This window comes from Podarcis filfolensis (assembly GCF_964270895.1).
Source record: "Podarcis filfolensis genome assembly, chromosome: 13".
In the NCBI taxonomy this organism is placed as follows: domain Eukaryota; kingdom Metazoa; phylum Chordata; class Lepidosauria; order Squamata; family Lacertidae; genus Podarcis; species Podarcis filfolensis.
In genome coordinates this window covers 3,076,545-3,098,178 of record NC_139615.1, presented here as the reverse complement: position 1 = coordinate 3,098,178, position 21,634 = coordinate 3,076,545, and the positions used below count along the sequence as shown (strand labels likewise).

At 47.3% G+C, this 21,634-nt stretch overlaps 2 protein-coding genes across 3 annotated transcripts in view; both read left to right on the top strand.

Moving 5' to 3' along the window:
- The first annotated feature begins 7,557 nt into the window (after nucleotides 1–7,557).
- Nucleotides 7,558–21,634, top strand: part of LOC310746929 (asialoglycoprotein receptor 1-like) — a 37,514-nt gene continuing 23,437 nt past the window's right edge. The window contains exon 1 of one of the 2 annotated variants that reach the window (XM_083581188.1): nucleotides 7,558–7,660. The gene's annotated coding sequence lies outside the window, so the exon portion shown is untranslated. The remainder of the gene's footprint in view (nucleotides 7,661–21,634) is intronic. The other variant, XM_083581187.1, reaches the window with a different exon arrangement.
- Nucleotides 11,368–21,080, top strand: LOC310746980 (asialoglycoprotein receptor 1-like). Its single transcript, XM_083581260.1, has 5 exons — nucleotides 11,368–11,902; nucleotides 14,912–15,004; nucleotides 16,642–16,793; nucleotides 18,873–18,979; nucleotides 20,407–21,080. Exons 1-5 carry the CDS (start codon nucleotides 11,851–11,853, stop codon nucleotides 20,555–20,557), a joined length of 555 nt encoding a protein of 184 aa, XP_083437386.1. The 5' UTR covers nucleotides 11,368–11,850; the 3' UTR covers nucleotides 20,558–21,080.

Sequence of the window (21,634 nt, the reverse complement as noted above, 5' to 3'; positions counted from 1 at the left end):
CTTGCAAAAATCTATCATTTGCCCGATAATATATGTTGGAAATGTAAAGAAAATGAAGGTACATTCTTTCACCTCTGGTGGACGTGCCCAAAGATTAAGGCTTTCTGGGAGATGATCTATAATGAAATGAAAAAGGTATTTAAATATACCTTTCTGAAGAAACCAGAGGCCTTTCTCCTGGGCATGGTCGGCCAATTGGTGTTAAAGAAGGATAGAACTTTTTTATGTATGCTACAACAGCAGCAAGAATACTCATTGCAAAGTATTGGAAGACACAAGATCTACCCACCCTGGAAGAATGGCAGATGAAGGTCATGGACTATATGGAACTGGCGGAAATGACTGGCAGAATCCGAGACCAGGGAGAAGAGTCGGTGGAAGAAGATTGGAAGAAATTTAAAGACTACTTACATAAATACTGCAAAATTAATGAATGTTAGAATGATGTCGGAATGAAGTTAAGTGGTTTTAGCAGCAATGTCATAAAGGAGTATGTAAAAATGGACTGTTATTAGGTGAGAATGTAAAGTTACAATACATTAAGGTAAAGGATTAAGATAAAAACAAGGAGGGAAAGGATTTGCTGAATTAACTAATTGAACTGGAATACAAAAAAAGGGAGGTGTGAGGAGGTCAGGGAAACAAGCAAATGAAAGACAGGACATGAAAAGATTGATATGTTTTTAACTGTTTTTTTAATTTTTATGTACTTTGTATTTTTTCTTTCCCCCCCTCTTTTTTCTCTTATTTTGTATCCTTTTTTTGAAACTTTAATAAATATCTTTTTTAAAAATAAAATAAATAAACATTAAAAGCTTCCCTAAACAGGGCTGCCTTCAGATATACTGGGTTGACGCCGTTTAGGGCTCTCAAAGTCAGCCCCAACACTTTGAATTGTGCTTGGAAATGTACTGGGAGCCAATGTAGGTCTTTCAGGACCGGTGTTATATGGTCTCGGTGGCCACTCCCAGTCCGCAGTCTAGCTGCCGCATTCTGGATTAGTTGCAGTTTCCGGGTCACCTTCAATGGTAGCCCCACATAGAGCGCATTGCAGTAGTCCAAGCGAGAGAGAACTAGAGCATGCACCACTCTGGCGAGACAGAAAAGCTTTTCTCTCTTTGCTTTCTGCACCCCACGCATAATTTTATAAACTTCCATCGCTTCATCTCTTACCCGCCTTTTCTCGAGACTGAAAAGCTGCAAATATGGCTCCCTTTCCTCACTGGGAACCTTCCTCCTCCTCTGTCTCAACGTTGCCTTTGTGGAATTCATCAGTGACAGGCTAGAGTTGCATGTTTCTGCTTGTCATTGGCTCTGGCGCCACCTGCTGTTGGCCTCCCGGCCTCCCACCCTACCAGTCGCAAATGGGCACCAGCCACCACCGCCCTAGCAGGACACCACAGGTCAGATCAGACCTCTCTAGCACCCAAGACAGAGATCATCCTGCACTGCCAATGGCTTCTCTGAAGCCCTGACCCAGCCCTAGGCAGAGCTGAGGTGTTGTTGTTGAGTCGTTTAGTTGTGTCCGCCTCTTCGTGACCCCCTGGACCAGAGCACGCCAGGCACTCCTGTCTTCCACTGCCTCCCGCAGTTTGGTCAAACTCATGCTGGTAGCTTCGAGAACACTGTCCCACCATCTCGTCCTCCGTTGTCCCCTTCTCCTTGTGCCCTCCATCTTTCCCAACATCAGGGTCTTTTCCAGGGAGTCTTCTCTTCTCATGAGGTGGCCAAAGTCTTGGAGCCTCAGCTTCAGGATCTGTCCTTCCAGTGAGCACTCAGGGCTGATTTCCCTAAGAATGGAGAGGTTTGATCTTCTTGCAGTCCATGGGACTCTCAAGAGTCTCCTCCAGCACCAGAATTCAAAAGTATCCATACTTCGGCTATCAGCCTTCTTTATGGTCCAGCTCTCACTTCCATACATCACTACTGGGAAAACCAGAGCTTTAACTATATGAGTTGAGGTGTAGGTAGCGCAAAAAGAAAGGTGCATTGAGAGGGCATTGCGGTGGGTGACTTAGATTTGAAGGAGCCCAAGCAGTCCTGGACCCTTGAGATGCCCAAGGACTGGTGGCCTTGTTAGTGACCCCCAGAAGCATGACTCTGCCCTCTGGTTTCCTGCTGAGCGCTTCGTTCATTTAGCAAGATTTATACACTGCTGAATCGGAAAATCTCTATGCAGCTTGCAAAATGTTCATTTCAATTAGCCATCAAAGCAGGCTTTAAAAATAGTAGACACTTCTAAGAAACAAGATTACAGTGCATTCAAATTACAAGAAACGAGATTCCTATTAAACATGAGGAAGAACTTTCTGATGGGAAGGGGTGTTTGACGGTGAAATGGACTTCCTTGGAAGATGGGCAGCTGTCTGCCAGCTCCATCTGGTACACAGGACGAGACCCTCCCTGCCCGCTGTCTGTCTCGCCAGAGTGGTGCATGCTCTGGTTATCTCCCGCTTGGACTACTGCCATGCGCTCTATGTGGGGCTACCTTTGAAGGTGACACCTTTGGTTGCCCCAGTTGCAACAAAACATGTCTCTCCCATATCAGTCTCTACAGCCACAACAGGCCCAGTAGACCTGAAGGAGCATCTCCACCCCCATCGTTCTGCCCGGACACTGAGGTCCAGCTCCGAGGGCCTTCTAGTGGTTCCCTCCCTGTGAGAAATGAAACTACAGGGAACCAGGCAGAGGGCCTTCTTGGTGGTGGCACCCGCCCTGTGGAACACGCTCCCGTCAGATGTCAAGGAAATAAACAACTATCTGACTTTTAGAAGACATCTGAAGGCAACCCTGTTTAAGGAAGTTTTTAATGTTTGATGTTTTATTGTGTTTTTAATATTCTGTTGGGAGCCGCCCAGAGTGTCTGGGGTATAAATAATAAATTATTATTACCACTACTATTACCATGAAGGGAACCCTCACTTCTGAATGTGGCGTTGCCCTACAGCCTCCAAGTATCACAGTGGTGTATCACATAGACCACAGTGGTGGTCTATCAGGGACAGATTTCCTATGCCCCGTGGCAAAAAATGATAGTCACAGCCCTGGAACAATTGCAGAACCTGGGGCATCTTCAAAGAAAGCTGAGCCACCCTGCTTAAAACGGGGAAACTGGAAGGTCTTGCAGGAACAAAACCCAAAAGTGAATTCTGTGTTGTGGGGAGAAGAGACCCCCCCTCTTTTGTGCATCATTATCCTGCTGTTCTGGGACGCAGGTGGCGCTGTGGTCTAAATCACAGAGCCTAGGACTTGCTGATCAGAAGGTCGGCGGTTCAAATCTCCGCGACAGGGTGAGCTCCCGTTGCTCGGTCCCAGCTCCTGCCAACCTAGCAGTTCGAAAGCACATCAAAGTGCAATTGGATAAATAGGTACCGCTCTGGCGGGAAGGTGAACGGCGTTTCCGTGCGCTGCTCTGGTTCGCCAGAAGCGGCTTAGTCCTGCTGGCCACATGACCCGAAAGCTGTACGCCGGCTCCCTCGGCCAATAAAGCGAGATGAGCGCCGCGACCCCAGAGTCGGCCACGACTGGACCTCATGGTCAGGGGTCCCTTTACCTTTATCCTGCTGTTCTATGTGACCGAAAATGACTTCTGTACAGTAGGTGGAACTCTGAATTCTGAGAAGATTACACACAGAAACACACACACAAGAAATTGTTTTTATATCAGCAACTTTCCCCTTCCAGCTTGGGGGAAAGGGGAAGCTACAGCAAAACACTCCCTTTGTGGTATTCATGGACTCAATGCCATCGTGGCACATGCCATTCCAGGAAAATTTGGTGGCATTTTGCAGGCCTTTCCTGTTGTGAAAAAGAGCTGTGATTTATCCTGCCGTTGCAAAGTAAGGACATTGGAAGAGGCCGGATGAATCAGGACCGCAGCCTCCTCCCACCACCCCCTCAAGGCAATGAGAGATACCGTACTTCTAGGAAGCTCCCTGGAGAGTAGAGAGACAACTGACCCAACCACTTGCTTTTCATCCTGCTGGCAACTGCTATTCAGAGGTAGACTGTCCCTGAAGATGGAGGGTCCATTTACAGTAGCTATGAACTGCTGGATACAAACATGGATAAACCTGTCAGACAAATTGAAAGTCAACATTTTCTAAGTCTGTGGCTGCCGTCCTCCTTCCATCTTCTGACACCAAATTGTGTAATGTAGTAATCCGTTGTCTGAAGGAAAGTCACTTTGTTTTTGGCTGTCCCAGTGCCGGATTTACGTATAAGCTAAACAAGCTATAGCTTAGGGCCCCACTCTCTTGGGGCCCTCCCCCCAAAAATTTAAAGGGTAAAAAACAACTGGATGTACATTTCCAGTGGTACCTCGCATTACGAACTTAATTCGTTCCAGAGGTCCGTTCTTAACCCGAAACCATTATTAACCTGAGGTGTGCTTTCGCTAATGGGCAGTGGCGTAGCGTGGGTTGTCAGCACCCGGGGCAAGGCAAGTAATTTGCGCCCCCTAACCCATGGATTTGCGCCCCCTAACCCGTGGATTTGCGCCCCCTAACCCATGGATTTGCCCTAACCCCAGATGTTGCGCCCGGTGCGGCCCGCCCCCCCTGCACCCCCCACGCTACACCACTGCTAATGGGGCCTCCTGCTGCTGCCGTGCAATTTCCGTTCTCATCCTGGGGCAAAGCTTGTAACCCGAGGTACTATTTCTGGGTTAGCAGAGTTTGTAACCCAAAGTATTTGTAACCCGAGGTACCACTGTATAAGATAAAAATCAAATAAAAGAAAACCCACCTACAGCAACAGTGTTTTGTGTTGTGTAGGCTCCTACAATGTAAGTCATGGGCCCTGCCTGCTCTCCTGCTCCCTCAAATATCACTGGTAATTCGTTCACTATTAATATACTTCTTAATTGTATTTCAGTTCAACAATTACCGTATTTTTCCATGTATAAGATGCCCCCTATTTGGGGGGACTCAAAATTAAGAAAATGAACTATGCACTATCTGTGTAGAAGATGACCCTTTATTTTAAACTTCAAAAATTTAGGGGGAAAATATAGTCTTATACACGGAAAAATGTGGTACTTTGATAAAATACATATTTTGTTATGTGCAAATGTCTTGAGATACCCATGAGGTCCATAAATATACCATATAGCATATATTCAACCCAAAAAACAGCGACCATTTGTTGTTGACAAAGGACAGCTGGACATATAAAGGGCCCCATTACCTTCAGTAGCTGAGGGCCTCATCAAACCAAAATCCAGCCCTGGTTGTCCTGAATCCACCACCCAAGAATTTCAACTTTTAGTACCCTGGGAGAGGGAGAAACCCCTCATCTCCCTGTCTTGCCTCTTGCCTGGCACCGTGTTATTACTGGAAGTTTCTGAGCAGAGGGTAGATGGCCAACTTTCAGGGATTCTATAGCTGTGATTCCTGCATTGCGGGGGTTGAGCTAGATGACCCCTGGGTGTCCCTTGCAACTTTACAGTTCTGTAAAACTCTACCATGCCCTACCTTTGCCTAGCTGACACTAACTAGCCTCAGGATACTTCTACACTGGATGTTTTCCTGCAGAATAAACACGCCTTGTTCATCTGCTTTTTACAGACCCCTGCATGGCGTTGTGATCAAAATATGCTCTCCTCAACCTCATTTTCCTCCATCAGCTTCTGCTTTCTTATTCGGAGCTCAAAATATCTTACTTTTTGTTTTAGCACAGGGTCCTGTCCATACTGAAAATAAAATCATAGAATCATAGAATAGAATCATAGAATCATAGAGTTGGAAGAGACCACAAGGGCCATCGAGTCCAACCCCCTGCCAAGCAGGAAACACCATCAGAGCACTCCTGACATATGGTTGTCAAGCCTCTGCTTAAAGACCTCCAAAGAAGGAGACTCCACCACACTCCTTGGCAGCAAATTCCACTGTCGAACAGCTCTTACTGTCAGGAAGTTCTTCCTAATGTTTAGGTGGAATCTTCTTTCTTGTAGTTTGGATCCATTGCTCCGTGCCCGCTTCTCTGGAGCAGCAGAAAACAACCTTTCTCCCTCCTCTATGTGACATCCTTTCATATATTTGAACATGGCTATCATATCACCCCTTAACCTCCTCTTCTCCAGGCTAAACATGCCCAGCTCCCTTAGCCGTTCCTCATAAGGCATCGTTTCCAGGCCTTTGACCATTTTGGTTGCCCTCCTCTGGACATGTTCCAGTTTGTCAGTGTCCTTCTTGAACTGCGCCAAATGAAGGAAAAAATCCCTGTGCCAAATCCCTGCGCCAAATGAAGGAAATGGTGAAGCGCTTCCCACGTATCATTTTGAAGGAAAATTTCACCAGTTCTTTCACTGCAACGCTTCAGCAGCTAGCAAATTTTTTTAGGAAACACGTGACGTGTTGAGTCCTTTATTGTAAATGGAGCCTTGCACTGTCTACTCAGAAGTAGGTACCACTGTATTCGATGGAGCTTACTCTCAGGTAACTGGGTAAAGACTGAGTGGCCTTACACTGCGATCCTAAGCATTTTTACTGGGAACTAAATCCCACTGAGTTCAATAGGATTGACTCTCTGGTATGTTCCTCATCATTCTCACAGTTTCTATTATTATTATTATTAGTAGTAGTAGTAGTAGTAGTAGTATTACCCGCCTTTTTCCCTGACAAGGACTCAAGGCAGGTTTATTTCACTCCATTTTTCTGCATCACCTTGCCGACAAAGGTCTGTATAGTTAAAGCTCTGGTTTTCCCAGTAGTGATGTATGGAAGTGAGAGCTGGACCATCAAGAAGGCTGATTGCCAAAGAATGGATGCTTTTGAATTCTGGTGCTGGAGGAGACTCTTGAGAGTCCCATGGACTGCAAGAAGATCAAACGCATCCATTCTGAAGGAAATCAGGCCTGAGTGCTCACTGGAAGGACAGATCCTGAAGCTGAGGCTCCAAGACTTTGGCCACCTCATGAGAAGAGAAGACTCCCTGGAAAAGACCCGGATGCTGGGAAAGATGGAGGGCCCAAGGAGAAGGGGACGACAGAGGACGAGATGGTTGGACAGTGTTCTTGAAGCTACCAGCATGAGTTTGACCAAACTGCGGGAGGCAGTGGAAGACAGGAGGGCCTGGCGTGCTCTGGTCCAGGGGGTCACGAAGAGGCGGACACAACTAAATGACTCAACAGCAATTTTTTTCTGCTCAATGTGATGTGTATACGACGTCTATGTGAACCGAGAAATGTTGGAGGGGGTGAGCTTCTGCAGTAAAATGTTTTCCTCCCTCTCATAACTCCAGAACTTGCAGACACCCAATGAAGCTGAGCCTTGGAAGATTTAGGGTATATAAAAGAAAGGGCCTCTTCACGTAGACTGTGGAACTCATTCCCACTGGAGACACCAAATTGTTTGGCTTCAAAAGAGGAAACGTGATCTTGGCTTCTATGCTTTGTTTGCTTTCTGGTTCCCCTCTTTCGGCTCAACTTCCACTTTTCAAAGAATGCCTGAGGGTGAACTTAGCCCCAGTTCAACTGGGGGGGGGGGCAGCCCAGAGGTTGGGCTTCCCCTGCTGTCACCGCTTTGCGGTTTTGGAAAGCTCTAAATATGACCGTCCCCCGGGAGAAGGAAGCACATGGGCCAAGATAACCCACGAGTGTCAGGCGGACGGACAGAAACTCTGACCCATCCCTGCCTGGGAGACAAATAAAGAGGCAAAGGTAGGACTGGGGGGGGGGAGCTCCTAATGCCAGTTTGGACCTCCAGGGAACTGGAATTGGGTGGGCGATGTCCTTGCAAATTCTCATGCGCAGAGGGTGCCTTTTGGGGCAGGACTTCGAAACAGACTTCAAGACGAGGAGCAGGGGGGAGCCCTGTGAGGGGAATAAGGGGGTCTCCTCACAACTGTCCGCACCTGAAGAAAAAGACAGCTCCCAGAATCCTTTGGGGGAAGCCGGGGCTGTTCAAAGTGGTCTCATAGCGCTTTTTATTTTATAAAACACATACACATACATTTACACAATACACATACACAACACACTACTTAATTTTCATAATGTAAAACATAATGTAAAACATACCTACATTACTCTATATAATACCTACCTATACTATACATGGGACGCGGGTGGTGCTGTGGGTTAAACCACAGAGCCTAGGACTTGCCGATCAGAAGGTCGGCGGTTCGAATCCCCGCGACGGGGTGAGCTCCTGTTGCTCGGTCCCTGCTCCTGCCAACCTAGCAGTTCGAAAGCACGTCAAAGTGCAAGTAGATAAATAGGTACCACTCCGGCGGGAAGGTAAACGGCGTTTCTGTGCGCTGCTCTGGTTCGCCAGAAGCGGCTTAGTCCTGCTGGCCACATGACCCGGAAGCTGTACGCCGGCTCCCTCTGCCAGTAAAGCGAGATGAGCACCACAACCCCAGAGTCGGCCACGACTGGACCTAATGGTCAGGGGTCCCTTTACCTTTACCTTTAAGAAGGTAAAGAGTAACAACTTTTGGAATGCAGTTAAACTTTGTTTGCGCCTACTCGTCTTTGTTACCTTGAGAACCTGACTGAGACTAAGTGATTTTACTGGGGAGGACCTGGTTGGTGGCAGTGGATTAGTGGAGTACGGGTCAATAGTCCGTGAGACGACTGGGGAGTCCACAAAGACCTTTAAAGTCAGTCTTGTTGACATTGCAAAGGAGCTTACAGGAATGGAGTAGAAGTCAGGGGTAGCACAGAGACAATCCGCAGCACCCAGATCTCTTTGGTGGCCCCTGGTCTGGCCTGTCCGTGTGCCAGGGCTACCTCCAGATGTTTTGGGGTGTTGACTGCTTTTCACGGCTACTGTACCTTCAATTAAAAGCTTGCCCTCTTGGCAGCTGGCTGAGTTGGATGGGATTCATGGTCTGAAACAGTTGGAGGGCACCAGGGTGGGGAAGGCTAGCCCCACCAGTCCTTTAATTTCATCCTGCCTCTTCGTTTACTTCTCACCTCCTTCTGCCCTCCACACAGACATCTCTGATCCAGTTCTGGAGCCCGATTCACAATGAGCCGGGACTACAACGACCTTGTGACTATGAGTGAGGACGGTGACTGTGAAATTCAGCTCCGAAACGGTATGTCGGATAGGTGGGATTTTGACATGGGCAAAGAGGGATATGTGGAAGCAGGTCTACATAGGGAAAGGCCAATAATAATAATAATAATAATAATAATAATAATAATAATAATAATTTATTATTTGTACCCTGCCCATCTGGCTGGGCTTCCCCAGACACTCTGGGCTGCTTCCAAAAAAATATTAAAATACTGTAATACATCAAACATTAAAAGCTTCCCTAAACAGGGCTGCCTTCAGATGTCTTCTAAAAGTCTGGTAGTTGTTGTTTTCTTTGACATCTGGTGGGAGGGCGTTCCACAGGGTGGGTGCCACTACCAAGAAGGCCCTCTGCCTGGTTCCCTGTAGCTTTGCTTCTCGCAATGAGGGAACCGCCAGAAGGCCCTCGGAGCTGGACCTCAGTGTCCGGGCAGAACGATGGAGGTGGAGACGCTCCTTCAGGTCTACTGGGCCTTTGGGGCCATTTAGGGCTTTCAAGGTCAGCAAAGACACTTTGAATTGTGCTCAGAAACATACTGGGAGCCAATGTAGGTCTTTCAAGACCAGTGTGATATGGTCTCGGCAGCTGCTCCCAGTCACCAGTCTGGCCTGTCTGCTAAGAATAACCACGGGGTCCTTGTGCGATGGGTGAGGACCAAGGAAGTTAGTGAAGCTAGCTCTGTTGACCCATGCCTACCTTCCCGAAAGAGCAAGGACTAGTTCAAGATTGATTACTTCCAAGAAATGAGCACACCATACAGTCACATCCGACACCTACAAATCCACTGCAACTCTATAAAATGTAGGCGGACTCCCCACTAGCCTTTTTCTCTGGAATTGGGATTGGGGTTCCTTGGGGCTACTGTGTCTTCAGTTAAAATGTTCCTTCCTTCCCTCCACCACCCGCCATAGTAGCTGTGAGGTCTTTTGGCACTTCCTGCTGAGTGTCGCTGAGGGATTATAGTGATTAAGGTAAAGGGACCCCTGATCATTAGGTCCAGTCGCGGACAACTCTGGGGTTGCGGTGCTCATCTCGCTTTATTGGCCAAGGGAGCCGCCGTACAGCTTCCGGGTCATGTGGCCAGCATGACTAAGCCGCTTCTGGCAAACCAGAGCAGCGCACGGAAACGCCATTTACCTTCCTGCCGGAGTGGTACCTATTTATCTACTTGCACTTCGTGCTTTCGAACTGCTAGGTTGGCAGGAGCAGGAACCGAGCAACAGTAGCTCACCCTGTCGCGGGGATTCAAACCGCCGACCTTCCGATCGGCAAGTTCTAGGCTCTGTGGTTTAACCCACAGCGCCACCCACATCCCATCCTTATGCCATATAATTATGAACTATTACTGATCATGCTATAACTAAGAATTTGTAATTCAACAAATCAGTATGGCAAATTCAGCCCACACTTTCCCCTGCCTCATAATCTTTCTGCCTCTGATCCCTGTCCCTTCTCCACCTCCTCTTCCTCTCAGACTCTGGCCTGCTTTCCACCCTTCCTTCACTCACCCTCTTTCTGAGCTTCCCCTCCATCTATGAACTCTGCTCACCCCGCAGCCTTCCCTACAAAACTCCTCCTTTCCTTTAGGGCCTGTGTGAAACCACTTTCCCCCTGGGTGACAATTTCCCCTTCCCTCAAAGAAGCTGGCCTGCAAACATCCCGACTGTTTTTGCTGCCTGGTTGCATGGAATGCTCATAAACATCACAGCGTTGCAGCCAAGTGGTGTCAGAAGTGTCAAGCAACGTTGACAGATAAATTACTGGAGAAGACCTAAAACGCAAGCTGGAGTTGAGGGTGGATTCCTGACCGATGTCCCTTCTCCTCAGCCTCCCAGAAACGCCCCCCGGGCCTATCATGGAGGCAACGAATCTGCCCCAGCCGTCGCCTGGTCCTGATCCTGCTAGGAGTCAGTGCCATCCTCACCATCGCAATCATTGTCTTTGGCGCCAAAGGTGAGTGCTTCATCATTTGAAGGGAGAACGTTTAAGCCTGTCGTGGCCTCCAGTCTGGATTGCTTTAAAAGAGGACTGTGTAGATCCAGAAGGACATGTCATATGTTCTTATGTTCTTACCCCCACTCCAGGCAGTGACCACATCTCTCAGTTATTGGGGTTGAAGGATGAAATCACAAGCATGAATCGAAGTGTTGGTGAAGGGATGGTCGCTTCCCAGCACAAGGGTAAGTGAAGGCAGCACTGTGGGTTCAAAGGAAAGTGAAACCTGTTCTTTTCTTTTCTTTTTCAATATATTTTTATTATTTTCATTAATAAAACATAAAATATAACAACATTACAATAATCAATCAAATGCATTTGCTCCGCTGAGTTCATGACTTCCCTCCCTCCCTCCAACTGGTTTCCTGCTTCCTCATAAATTGTACATGCCTTTCTATTGTCGGTTTCTGTCCTTTAATACATATCCAATCCTTCTATTGTCTATGGCCAGATACTATTACTATACAGTCATACCTCATGTTACGTTTGCTTCATGTTACATTTTTTCAGGTTGTGTCCCGCGGCGACCCGGAAGTACCGGAAAGGGTTACTTCCGGGTTTCACCGATCACGCATGCGCACAAGCGCCAAATCGCACCGTGCACCTGTGCAGATACGGCGCTTCAGGTTGCAGGCTTTTCATGTTTTGAACGGGCCTCTGGAATAGATCCTGTTTGCAACCAGAGGTACCACTGTACCGTGTTGCAGAATTTATGTCAGTTCTGCTAGTGTCTTCAGCTTTTTACAATAGCCTCCAGAAATAGCTACCTTTTTACAATAGCTACCAACCCCAATTTGTGCATTTGCAGAGGCAGACACGGAAGCGAAAATGAAGGACCTGGAGGGGAAGGTCAAACAGCTAGCAGAGAAAGCGGAAGCAGGTGAGTTGAGGAGGGAGAACCTGGTGCAAAATGTCTCCACGGAGAACTTGGGCAATCACTTCTGAAGGCAGCAATACTTCTGAATCGCTCTCGTGCTCGGATCGTGTTTGTGGGTTTCCCTATTGAGGCAACTGGGCGGCCACTGTGAGAACAGGATGCTGGACTAGGTGGGCCATTGGCCTGATCCAGCTAAAGGCTCTTCTTATGTCCTCTCCCCAGCATCTTAAAAAGTAGAGACACCACCTTGCCAACAAAGGTCCGTATAGTTAAAGCTATTGTTTTCCCAGTAGTGATGTATGGAAGTGAGAGCTGGACCATAAAGAAGGCTGATGGCCGAAGAATGGATGCTTTTGAATTCTGGTGCTGGAGGAGACTCTTGAGAGTCCCATGGACTGCAAGAAGATCACACCTCTCCATTCTGAAGGAAATCAGCCCTGAGTGCTCACTGGAAGGACAGATCCTGAAGCTGAGGCTCCAAGACTTTGGCCACCTCATGAGAAGAGAAGACTCCCTGGAAAAGACCCTGATGTTGGGAAAGATGGAGGGCCCAAGGAGAAGGGGACGACGGAGGACGAGATGGTGGGACAGTGTTCTCGAAGCTAAAAACATGAGTTTGACCAAACTGGGGGAGGCAGTGGAAGACAGGAGGGCCTGGCGTGCTCTGGTCCAGGGGGTCACAAAGAGGCGCACACGACTAAACGACTCAACAACAACAACATGTCCTCTCCCAACGCTGATGATCCTCCACCTCCAGGACTGTAACAAGGCAGCAGCCTGGAGCCCCTGCAGACGTTTTATTATGGGAGCCTGTGAGCAGGATCCAAGCACGAGAACAACCCTCTCGTCCTGGGGTTTCCAGCAACTGGTGATCAGAAGCATCACGGCCTCCGACTGTGATGGGAGAGCATAGCAATCCTAGCTTATAGCTAGTAGAATGTACTGTGGGGGGTGTTAAAAAATTTCATTTGCTGCATCATATGGGGCAGTTTCAGAAGGGGGGAGAGCAGGGGATAGAAACCTTTTTCTTTTTATAAATGATATTTATTAAGTTTGCCAATTTAACGATCCAATAAAAACCACATTCAATCATTCCAAATTAAAATACAACAAAATGGCCAAAGAAGCATGTCAAATTATAAATCTTTGGGTGACTTCCCACGCTCTGAAGTTCAGGGAGTGATGATCTAATATCGTTAACGCATCCTTAATTAGTCAGATAGACCCGATAAACAGAAGAGGCAGGAATGAAGATTTGGAGATATGCTTCAGAGGTCCAGACTATGGGGAGCCCGGAAAAATTAATAATTACAATTGGGACTATATTTTGGTGGGTTTTTTTAAAAATTATTTTTAATTGGATTATGATTCAGATATCTTGATTGGCTGTGTATACTGGATTAAAAAAAAATGATTTAAAAAAAAGATAGTCCTGATAAACATTTCTGATGTTGATCCTTAATTTATTTTTAACAGTTCGTTTAAACAAGCGGGTCAGTCCTTTGTAGTTCTGTGTGAAATATTGTTCTGTAATCCAACGTTCTCATCTACTTTCACTTTCTTAATGTGTCTTAGTGTGTCACAGCCAAGACTGAGAGAGATGTCGCCTTTTTTGCCATTCACGCTGGGCAGATATCCAAAATTCCCTCCTGTCATCTTTTTCCAGCTGCCAGAGGGTTGATATTTCTGTAAAAAACGCCACAGTTCCCATCATAAATTCTTTTTATCCTTCCATTAAAGGCCTTTGCCAGAATCATAGTCCAGATTTCACACTGTCAATTTTGTAGCTAAACCATGACAATAACGACAGCAAGACACTCTTTCAGTTCCGCTTGCTTATTTCAAACCGTCCTTTGGGGACGATTTGCCGAATAAAACAGCAAATGCGAAATATATCAAGAGGAAGTAAAAGAGGCTCGCTTCCCCCAACATACCGATAGTTGCAATGAAAGTCCTTCTCCAGGTCGAATCCTTGGCACCCAGTGGCTGAATCAGTTAGCAGAGTACTTTATCTCCCCTAGTTCAGAGCATGTCTGTTAGTTAAGTCCGAATTTTTTCTTAAAAAAAACATGTGTCCGCTGCTCATGGCGACAGCTTTGGAGTGTTGCCAAAACTCACGGTAAAATCCACCCAGCGCCTCCTGCCCCCCACATTCCTTCAGAGTGGGCGGCATGTATCGGACGATCTGTGGGTGAAGAGCTGGGGGGATAATTACCGTATTTTTCGCTCTATAGGATGCACTTTTCCCCCTCCAAAAATTAAGGGGAACTGTGTGTGTGTCCTATGGAGCGAATGCAGGCTCCTTGGCTTCAGCGATAGCAATGCAAAGCCTCCGAAGCGCAGAGGGAGCGCTCCCTCTGTGCTCCGGAGGCTTCGCGTTGCTTTCGCTGAAGCCTGGAGAGCGAGGGGGTCAGTGCGCACCGACCCCTCTCGCTCTCCAGGCTGCAGGGATAGCCACCTGAAGCCTTCGGAGCGCAGCACGGGTTCCCGCTCCGCTCCGCAGGCTTGGGGTTCCTTTTGCTGAAGCCAGGAGAACAAGACTCTCCTGGCTTCAGCAGAGAGGGAGAGCCGCGCAGCGCCCCTTCAGCCAAGCGGGAGGAGAAATGGAAGGGGCTCCGTTTCTCCTCCCGCTTCGCTGAAGGGGCGCTGAGCAGAGAGGGGGAGAATTTTTTTTCTTGTTCTCCCCCTCTAAAACAAGGTGTGTCCTATGGTCGGGTGCGTCCTATAGAGCGAAAAATACGATACTCCCATATTATCCTCGATTAGCACGAAAAGGATCCACTGGAATGGGTACAGCCATTCGCCATGGCAGACAAACAGGAAGTCCCGATAGAAACCTTTTTCCTGCTTCCGAGATGGAATGGGTATTCCTGCTCCTCCGTGGAGCCTTCGACATTTCTGCAAATGTTCCTGGTCTGTGTGCATTTCCCCCTCTGAAAGTCAAATGTGGCTGCCTAACTAGCCATCCCCCCATTTTTATGTTTTTCCCCTCTCTCTCTTCGCTCTCACCAGCCAAGACGCAACTCCTGACCCAGTTGAAAGACATGCAAAAGACCTTTCGATTCATGCATTGCGAGCTGGAGGATTTCAAGAACAACCGAACAGGTCAGGAGGGGGGGGGGCAGCCAGAAAGCGGGTGGGGTGGGGGGCTAAAGAGGTGGGATGTTCTCCCCAGGGACGCTCGGCGAAAATGTTCCTCTTCAACCAAGTCTTTGACTGATTAATATTCTATAGTCTTTTAAATGTATCTGTTGGGGGGAGGGTATCGTTTTGCTGTTTTGTTTCATTTAGCTTCATGTTTTTATCCCGTATTCATGGTTTTTATCCTGTGTACTGCCCTGAGATCTTAAAATGAAAAGCGGTATAATAATAATAATAATAATAATAATAATAATAATAATAATAATAATAATAGAATGTACCCGGAGGTCTCAGGGCGGTGCACAGAACAAAATTAAAATATAAAACCACAAAATATATAATCAAAATAAAAACAACGACCCAATAATCCCCCCCAAAGCCACATTTTACAAGGGCATGGGATAATAATAATAATAATAATAATAATAATAATAATGACGTCAGACATTAAAAACTTCCCTAAAAAGGGCTGCCTTCAGATGTCTTCTAAAAGTCTGGTAGTTGTTTTTCTCTTTGACATCTGGTGGGAGGGCGTTCCACAGGGCGGGCGCCACCACCGAGAAGGCCCTCTGCCTGGTTCCCTGTAACCTCACTTCTCGCAGGGAGGGAACCGCCAGGAGGCCCTCGGAGCTGGACCTCCGTGTCCGGGCTGGACGAAGGGGGTGGAGACGCTCCTTCAGGTATACTGGGCTGAGGATGTTGGAGAATTACAGCGCCTGTTGTGGCTGTAGAGACTGATATGGGAGAGATGTGTTTTGTTGCAGCTGGGGCGACCGAAGGTGCCTGGTTGTGCTGCTGCAGATGTAACGTGGCGTTTCTTCTCTCTGTGTTCCTCCCTGTGGTCATTCCTCCTCTGGACACTGCGGCAGCTAAAAAAGCCAATGCAATTCTGGGCTGCATCAATAGGAGTATAGCATCTAGATCAAGGGAAGTAATAGTGCCACTGTATTCTGCTCTGGTCAGACCTCACCTGGAGTACTGTGTCCAGTTCTGGGCACCACAGTTCAAGAAGGACACTGACAAACTGGAACGTGTCCAGAGGAGGGCAACCAAAATGGTCAAAGGCCTGGAAACGATGCCTTATGAGGAACGGCTAAGGGAGCTGGGCATGTTTAGCCTGGAGAAGAGGAGGTTAAGGGGTGATACGATAGCCATGTTCAAATATATAAAAGGATGTCACATAGAGGAGGGAGAAAGGTTGTTTTCTGCTGCTCCAGAGAAGCGGACACGGAGCAATGGATCCAAACTACAAGAAAGAAGATTCCACCTAAACATTAGGAAGAACTTCCTGACAGTAAGAGCTGTTTGACAGTGGAATTTGCTGCCAAGGAGTGTGGTGGAGTCTCCTTCTTTGGAGGTCTTTAAGCAGAGGCTTGACAACCATATGTCAGGAGTGCTCTGATGGGGTTTCCTGCTTGGCAGGGGGTTGGACTCGATGGCCCTTGTGGTCTCTTCCAACTCTATGATTCTATAATTCTATGATTCTATGATAGTCTGTCTTCTGGCTGAAATCAGTGGGCGTCCGCTGTTTCATTGGGTCTATACAGAGTTTGACTGTTGCTCCCTTTATCTCCCTCCCTTTGTGTTGTCTGATCTCCCAGCTAACCCAAAGGAATGTTGTCCGAAAGGGTGGGACTTATTTCGTAAAAGCTGTTACTGGGAGTCTGGAAAGAGTAAATCCTGGGAGGAGGCCAAGGTCAACTGTGAAGTCCAAAATGCCCACCTGGTGATCATCAACTCCATTGAGGAACAGGTAGGTGCCCTGTGGGTTTTGTGTTGGAGAGAGCAGTTTGGAAGAGATGTGTAGCAGAGTTAGCACTAAAAAAATGTAGTATAAACACCGACAACTGGGAAACACTGGCCTGCGAGCGCTCCAGTTGGAGAACAGCCTTTACCAAAGGTGTCATGGACTTTGAAGACACTCGAACTCAGGACGCAAGGGAGAAACGTGCTAAGAGGAAGACACGCCTGGCAAATCCACACCGTGATCGACTCCCACCCGGGAACCAATGTCCCCACTGTGGAAGGACGTGTGGGTCCAGAATTGGCCTCTACAGTCACTTACGGACTCATTGTTAAAACCGTGTTTATGGAAGACAATCTTACTCGGCTACGAGGGATCGCCAAAGAAGATTGCTCTAAGCACATTGAAACTTGGTTAGATTTACACCTGCTCACTTCCACGTTTAAATAGATGTTCCCCACAAAAATACCTAGGCTAGAATAAATCACAGGCGCTTGGCTTTGCAAATATGTGAAGGTTTTACTCACAGAGTTCCAGGCATAACAGCAAACAAGTCACAATCTGTTGGCAGTAGAGCAAAGAAGAAAAAAATTCCAAAGGATTTAAAAAGAAAAAACATATTGGTTTCCTTACAAAAGAATCACACCGTCTTTGCATTAGCAAAGATGCAGGCAGCAAATATCTCATTTTAGAGAGATGTTTCATTCACTTGGTTTTTATACAGCTGGGAGCCACACCGCATGGCTCCTTTGTTCCAGAAAGGCAGAGAAAGGGGTGGGTGGGGGAGCAAAGGCTGCTGGGAGCCTACTGAGCTCCACCCAATGGCAACTTGAACTCAGGGCTCAGGTTAATCCTGCTGTCCGAAAGGGTGGGACATCTTTCGGAAAAGTTGTTACTGGGATACCCGACTTGGGAGGCCAAGGCTGACTGCGAAACCCAAGACACCCACCTGGTGATCATCAACTCCTATGAGGAACAGGTAGGGGCCTGGGGATTTTGCAGGTCTGCCCCCTGCCCTGTGTGTTTGATGACGGAGAGAATAAAATCTGAGAGGCTGCCTCTTTTCTGACAGACCCTCCCTAGTGTTGAGATCAGCAGGTGGGGGCCTTCTTGAGGCCTGTGACTTGCTGCGGAAGGACAGATAACAGATTTTAATCATCGGGCGGAAATGATTATGGGAATTACTCTTGCCTACTGTATGTTCAGAGTGGGACGCGGGTGGCGCTGTGGGTTAAACCACAGAGCCTAGGGCTTGCCGATCAGAAGGTCGGTGGTTCGAATCCCCGCGACGGGGTGAGCTCCTGTTGCTCGGTCCCTGCTCCTGCCAACCTAGCTGTTCAAAAGCACGTCAAAGTGCAAATAGATCAATAGGTACCACTCCGGCGGGAAGGTAAACGGCGTTTCCGTGCGCTGCTCTGGTTCGCCAGAAGCGGCTTAGTCCTGCTGGCCACATGACCCGGAAGCTGTACGCCGGCTCCCTCGGCCAATAAAGCGAGTTCAGCACCGCAATCCCAGAGTCGTCCGCGACTGGACCTAATGGTCAGGGGTCCCTTTACCTTTACTGTATGTTCAGCAGTGTATGTTGGGGGACATTTTGTGACCCTCTGTGCATTCTCAGGAAACCTGATGTCGTTTCATTTATGAAACGCTACAGGAACCAAGTTGCAGCTCTCCGACTTTTGCAAAATGCAGCTCTCTGAATTTTGTAATATTCAGCTCTCTGAATTTTGCAATATTCAGCTCTCTCTCTCTCTCTCTCTGTGAAATCGCAGCTCTCTGAATTATGTAATGCAATTCTTTGGCCAAGTAATACCCGCAAAAATGCACATACCAGGGTAAAGCAAGCATAAAGATGCGTATATTGGTGATGATGACATACCAGAATGCGCCGCATTTAATATTCCCCTTGCAAAATGGCGTCGAAAATGTGTCATTAGCGCTAGGGTGCTAATGAGTTTTCATTGGGGTTCTCCAAAAATTAAAAAATCGATGTGGAAATGGAAAGAACTGAATTGAAGATGGGGGAAACTGAGAGCAAGTTAAGAGATCCTTCTGTTTCCCTCCCCTCTGTGCTTTTTTCCACGCCAGCAATTTGTGGCCGTCCGTGTGCGCCCGCAATATATGTGGATTGGCTTGACTTACACCAGCGGGAGCTGGACGTGGGTGGACGGAAGGCCCTATACATTTCGCCAAGGGTAAGTTCACAGGCGGCAGTGCGGCCAACCCATAATGCAATGCGGGAAACGCTAGGGGCTGTTGCCGTATAGTAGCAGGCCCTGCCAAAGCCCTGTTGGAGCGAAGACTTTGGCCACCTTCACCCCATACGTTCAAAGCCCTGGGGTACAGCTTTAAACAGTCCTGGCTCCCCCCCCCAGAGGATTCTGGGAGCTGTGGCTTGTTCGGGAGACTTCCGAGGAGGAGGAGGTTCCCCTCACAGAACTACAATTCCCAGATTTCCCTGGGAGGAGGGGTTGATTGTTAAACCACTCTGGGAATTGCAGCTCTGGGAGCAGAATAGGAGACTGTCTGTGGGGTCTGCCTCCTCTCCTCCCTCTTCCCTCTGTTGTTGCAAATTATTATTACTATTATTATTATTATTATTAATTCAATTTATACACCGCCATATACATAGAGGTCTCAGGGCAGTTCACAACAAGACCACAACATAGAAAATCAAACCAAAATTCACCTCGTTGCATATTATTATTATTATTATTATTATTATTATTATTATTAATTCAATTTATACACCACCCTATACACGGAGGTCTCAGGGTGGTTCACAACAAGACCACAACATAGAAAATCAAACCACAAGCAGTAACCCAATAAACCCACCCCCCCAAAAGCCACATTCTAAAAGGGTGTTGGATGTCAATAAGATCAACCAAAGGCCTGGTTGAAAAGGAACGTTTTTGCCTGGAACCTAAAGGTGTATAATGAAGGCATCAGACGAACTTCCCTGGGGAGAGCATTCCACAGACAGGGAGCCACCGCAGAGAAGGCCCCGTTCTTGTGTTTCCACTCTCCAAATCTTTCGAGAAGGCGGCACATGAAGAAGGGCCTCAGAAGATGATCTCAGGGTCCGGGTCGGTTCTTGAGGTACTGCAATCCTGAGCCGTTTAAGGCTTTATAGATCAAAACTAACACTTTGAATTGGGCCCAGAGACTAATCGGTAGCCAGTGCAGTCGGACCAGGATCGCTGTAATATGCTCAAACCGTCTGATCCAGTGAGCTATCTGGCGGCTGAATTCTGCACTGGCTGAAGTTTCTGAACCAAATTATTGCATAGATTCTCTGGGCCCCACCCCCTGTGACATCACTCCAGGACTTCACCAGGGGCCACCACTAAGACTCAGATTTAGGCCCTGCAGTCTCAGGGTGTGGGGTGCTCCTGACTTGGGAACCCTAATTTGAGGGCAATGGTTCATCAAAGCATGTGGTTTTAGCCTCAGCCTGAGCCGCTGTCCCTCTGGACCTAGAATTTCAACCTCTGAACCCCTTTGCTAAGTAACCAAGTAGATTCCGCGCTCCTGCTTCCCGGAACTGAACCTGGAGGTGGTTTTGAGGATCGTGACCTGTGTCTTCACCTCTTCTTTCCCTCCCCATGCCCCCGTCTAGGGACTGGGTTCCAGGTCAGCCAGATAACTCTTCCAGCCATGGACTTTTGGGGGGAGAGAACTGTGTCCACTTCCACAGCGACGGCCGCTGGACCGACGACCACTGCTCTCTCGACTTTGGCTGGATCTGCGAGATGGAGATAACCGATTAAGGTGGCGGAAATTGGGTGCAGCCATGATTTATTTTAGGGGGGCAGGCTTTAAGTTAAGGGGGGCAGAACCGAGTTACCTGCAACACAATTGGTCAGTTAGTTAAGTATTTTTATTTACTTACTTGATTGGAGGGCAGCTGCCCCCCTGACCCCCCAGCTATGCCCATGCGACAGAAATCTGACCTCCAGCAGAAACTCAGACTCCAACAGGTTTTGCAACGGAAAAATCCAAATTGGAAACAGAGTTGTTAGATACTAATGTTAAAAACCTATCCAAAATGTACAATTTATTGTTGGAGTGGCATACAAAGGATGAACAAGTTAAATCTGTAATGATAGATTGGGCAAGAGATGTTGGACACAATATAATGTTAGAAGATTGGGGAAGGTTGCGGAAGAAAGGGGTTAAGTTCACTGCATGTACTGCATTAAAAGAAAACATTATGAAAATGATGTATAGATGGTACTTAACCCCGGTAAAATTAGCAAAGATTTACCACACGAATGATAATTTATGTTGGAAGTGCAAAGAAAAAGAAGGCACCTTTGGTCATATGTGGTGGACGTGTCCCAAGGTGAAGGACTTCTGGGAAAAGATTTATAATGAGTTGAAAAAAATGTTGAAATATACATTCGTTAGTATTGTACTGTGTTTTCTTTTGTGTGTTTTATATGTTATGTCTGTTATAAATGTGGAAAATTAATACAATTTTTGAAAAAAAGAAAGAAACTCAGACCCCAACCAACCCCTCTCAACATGGTTCTTAGTAGCTGCCAGACTTTCTATTGCACAAAAATGGGGTGTGTGTGGAATTAATGGACCTGGTTTTCGAACGGTGGTACAGAAATGGTTGCCATTGCTGAGGAGATAACCCACAAGATTCTAGTGATAAAAGGCAAGGAATAAAGAGGACTGTTTCATGCAATTTGGTGGGGTTTCGTATCCTACATTTCAGATCTGCTTGAATCGCCATTGGCACCCAAAAATGAAATTGGCTCTCCAAACCCATGAGTTCGTTCCAAACTTTTTTCAAAGAGGGCCAGATTTGATGAAGTGAAGGGTTGTGAGGGCCGATC

Excerpts from the sequence above, each read along its gene's own strand:
- LOC310746980 (XM_083581260.1), top strand. The coding sequence starts at position 11,851 with ATGAAGGACCTGGAGGGGAAGGTCAAACAGCTAGCAGAGAAAGCGGAA. Across the intron at positions 11,903-14,911 it reads AGCAGAGAAAGCGGAAGCAG|CCAAGACGCAACTCCTGACC; the intron begins GTGAGTTGAGGA and ends CGCTCTCACCAG. Across the intron at positions 18,980-20,406 it reads CCCTATACATTTCGCCAAGG|GGACTGGGTTCCAGGTCAGC; the intron begins GTAAGTTCACAG and ends GCCCCCGTCTAG.